General features: G+C 32.7%; 1 protein-coding gene across 1 annotated transcript; it reads left to right on the plus strand.

Annotated features, from left to right (window-relative positions):
* The first annotated feature begins 926 nt into the window (after nucleotides 1–926).
* Nucleotides 927–2,295, plus strand: LOC107468318 (protein EMBRYO DEFECTIVE 514). Its single transcript, XM_016087587.3, has 2 exons — nucleotides 927–1,429; nucleotides 1,724–2,295. The coding sequence occupies exons 1-2, from the start codon at nucleotides 1,067–1,069 to the stop codon at nucleotides 2,018–2,020; spliced, it is 660 nt and encodes a 219-aa protein (XP_015943073.1). The 5' UTR covers nucleotides 927–1,066; the 3' UTR covers nucleotides 2,021–2,295.
* Nucleotides 2,296–3,042: the final 747 nt, after the last annotated feature.

Here is a 3,042-nt window from a genome sequence, read left to right on the forward strand (position 1 = left end):
CGTTTATTAGGAAATTTTTAAAAATATTTAATTTTGACATATTGTATCACACACAATTCATAAGGATCATATTTTTTATTTTTCTAATTTTTTAATTATCTCTTATTTATTTATTTATATCTCAACATTTTATTTTTAAATTTTGACCAATCTTTATCTTTAACACTGTATCTATATATTGCACACATTATTAATTTATATATTCACTTGATATTTTTTAATTTATTGCAGTACAACTAATAATTTTTGGTATAAAAAATGTGCAGTTTTACTTCATCAATTAATTTTTTTCTCTTTCTATATATTGATATTAATTAAGAATGTTTAATTAATACATTAACTTAAAATTATTAGTTACATCATTGTTATCATATTTTTAAAATTAATAAATATATATGATAAATATATCATTATCCAACTTTTATGTGTTGATCTCATATTATTGTTATTAATTCCACAAATTCAATCACCCATGCATCGGCCTCTTGCTAGTTTAGTCGATTAAAAATTAAGGTAGCGTTTGTTTTGAGATATTGGGATAGAGATTAGAAGACTGAGACATAATATTATATTTGTTGGTTCTGATACTAAAATTTTTGTACTAAAATTTTTGTTTCTATTCTTAAAATTTCAGTATTTTAATACCTTCAAAAGGTAAGGACACAAGAGACTGAAATTTTTAGAAATGAAAATTGAAATTTTAATAACATTTTATACTTAAAATACTTTCATTTCAATTAATTAATTTTAATTTTATCCTTTTTACAAATTAAATTAAAATTTTATTCTTGTTTTAATTTTTGTCTCTCACTTTACACCAAACAAAATACTGAAATTTATTTAGATTTCTGTCTCTTAGTCTCAGTCCTGCGGACACTATCTAAGAGGACAAAATGAATTGCAGTCAATTATCAGAAAATTTTGAGTATTAATCGGAGAAAAGCCTCTTTCGCTTTCAGAGCAGAGAGAAAAAGAGAAAAAGTCTTGACCTTTTTCCTTTCAATTTGTCTAAAATAAACAAAACTGCAAGAAATCTAGCTAGGGTTTAGGTTAAACCTCAACAACCATGGCGGAAACCACCGCATCGGAAGAACAGCTCGCGGAACAAAACACATCCTCCTCCTCCTCCTCCGCCAAAGAAATTGACGTGGACAGCTCCAAACCTGAGGCTGGTCGCGAGGCCGGTGACGACATAGCTACTGATTCCAAGAAGCGGAAGGTAGATGACGGAAAGGGGAAAGCCAAAGTTGATGAACAAAGTGAAGACAAGAAGAAGAAGAAGAAGAACGAGGAGGCGGAGGAAGCGAGCAAGGAGATACTATCGGGTCCAGTGAAATTGGGTTACAAGACCTTCGATTCTTCGGTGGAAATTTTCGATTACTTCTACAACTTTCTTCATTCCTGGCCCCTTAATCTCAATGTCAACAAGGTTCAATTCCCAATTCGTCTTTTCTTAGCCCCAATCTAACAGAAGAAAATGGATTATTAGTGTCTATGCTTATTTATGTTCTTGCATGTTTATTACTAGCTTGATTAATTTCCTGTTCTTGCATTTTATTTTTCTTGGAAAGATCTGGGATCATGAATAATGATTCACTGATGTTTAAGAGTTCTGGATTGAATGAACTGCTTGCTAATTCATAATTGCCATAACAGTTAAACTATTGAATCTTGAATTTACTGTGTTTGTGTCTTTGTTTCATGAATGGTTCTTGTGTGGCAGTATGAACATCAAATGTTGCTGGAATTGCTCCAGAAGGGACACAAGAATGCTGCCCGGAAGATTGGAGTGGGAATCCGCTCTTTCCAAATCCACAAGCATCCCAAGTGGATGGGCAGGTGCTTCGTCCTCATGAGAGAGGATGGATCTGTGGATTATTTTCGCTTCCGCAAATGTGTGCATCATATTCTTCCATTGCCGGATGAGATGCTTCCACTACCTGGAGTGGACAAGCACTTAAGCAGCAAAAAGAAGTACTCGAAACAGGGAGGGCGCGGCCGTGGCGGATCTGGAAAGTGACTGCCACAGATCTTCAGTGTGTTGTTTGTGCATACTTGATACTTCCTCTAGCTGTGAAACACTAAAACTGCACTACCCAGATCTTTGATACATGATGTTGTGTTTTTGTCATACTCATATTCCTTTGTAAAGTGACGCCTTACTTCATCCAAGTTCATACCCCCAATGCTAGAGCTTTTGAATGGCTGGGAAATTGGAATAGTATCATTTTTATTTGAATGAAATTCTAGTTGGCTTGGCCATATGTTTTTTAGATTTGACAAATGTGTTGGGTATATGAAGATGGTAAGATGACAAAATCTTATATTTGTGTAGTAGTTTCAAGGCACGATTAGATCGCTTTCTTTAGAGAGATATTTGTCCCCACACTTAGTTGCTATAGGGTTGATGACAATATTCTCCCAAGATACAATGAAACTTAAGAATTTCTTAATTAGCAATAGTAAGAAATTCTCAACTCTCTTGAACAAAGAAAATCTCTTAATAGTAGTGTAAATTGTACGCTTAGTACTTCATATCTGAAATAGTGGACAAAGACTTATTTATATATATTGCACGTAGCAATTATGATTAGTTACGTATACAAATGGTTGTGTCATTTCTATTGCCAATAGATACAATGTTTTGAACATATACAACTTTTAAAGAGTTGTGTCCCTTTAGTCAATAGACACAATGTTTTAAATATACACAATTCTTAAAAGGTTGTATCCCTTCAACTAAATAGTACAAAACGGTTAGTAACCGTTTATTTAATAATATTAATAATATTAATTAATCAAATTTGTAAATACTCTTCAAAATGGAGCAGGATAAATTGCTTATATGAATGTTATTTTGAGTGAATACCAAACACAATATAATTCCTAGGGAAAACATAGTACGGATGCTATAACTTGTTTGAGGTTACTAAACAAGATTTTAGTTGGAATTCAAAACTAAGAAGCTATGAGCTACTGGTAAGTGGTCAAATACTCAAGTCACCCACACAACATTCAGGCTCAGCTGGTATTTAAACCTGG

The sequence above is a fragment of the Arachis duranensis genome, chromosome 1 (assembly GCF_000817695.3).
Source record: "Arachis duranensis cultivar V14167 chromosome 1, aradu.V14167.gnm2.J7QH, whole genome shotgun sequence".
NCBI classification, from domain to species: Eukaryota; Viridiplantae; Streptophyta; class Magnoliopsida; order Fabales; family Fabaceae; genus Arachis; species Arachis duranensis.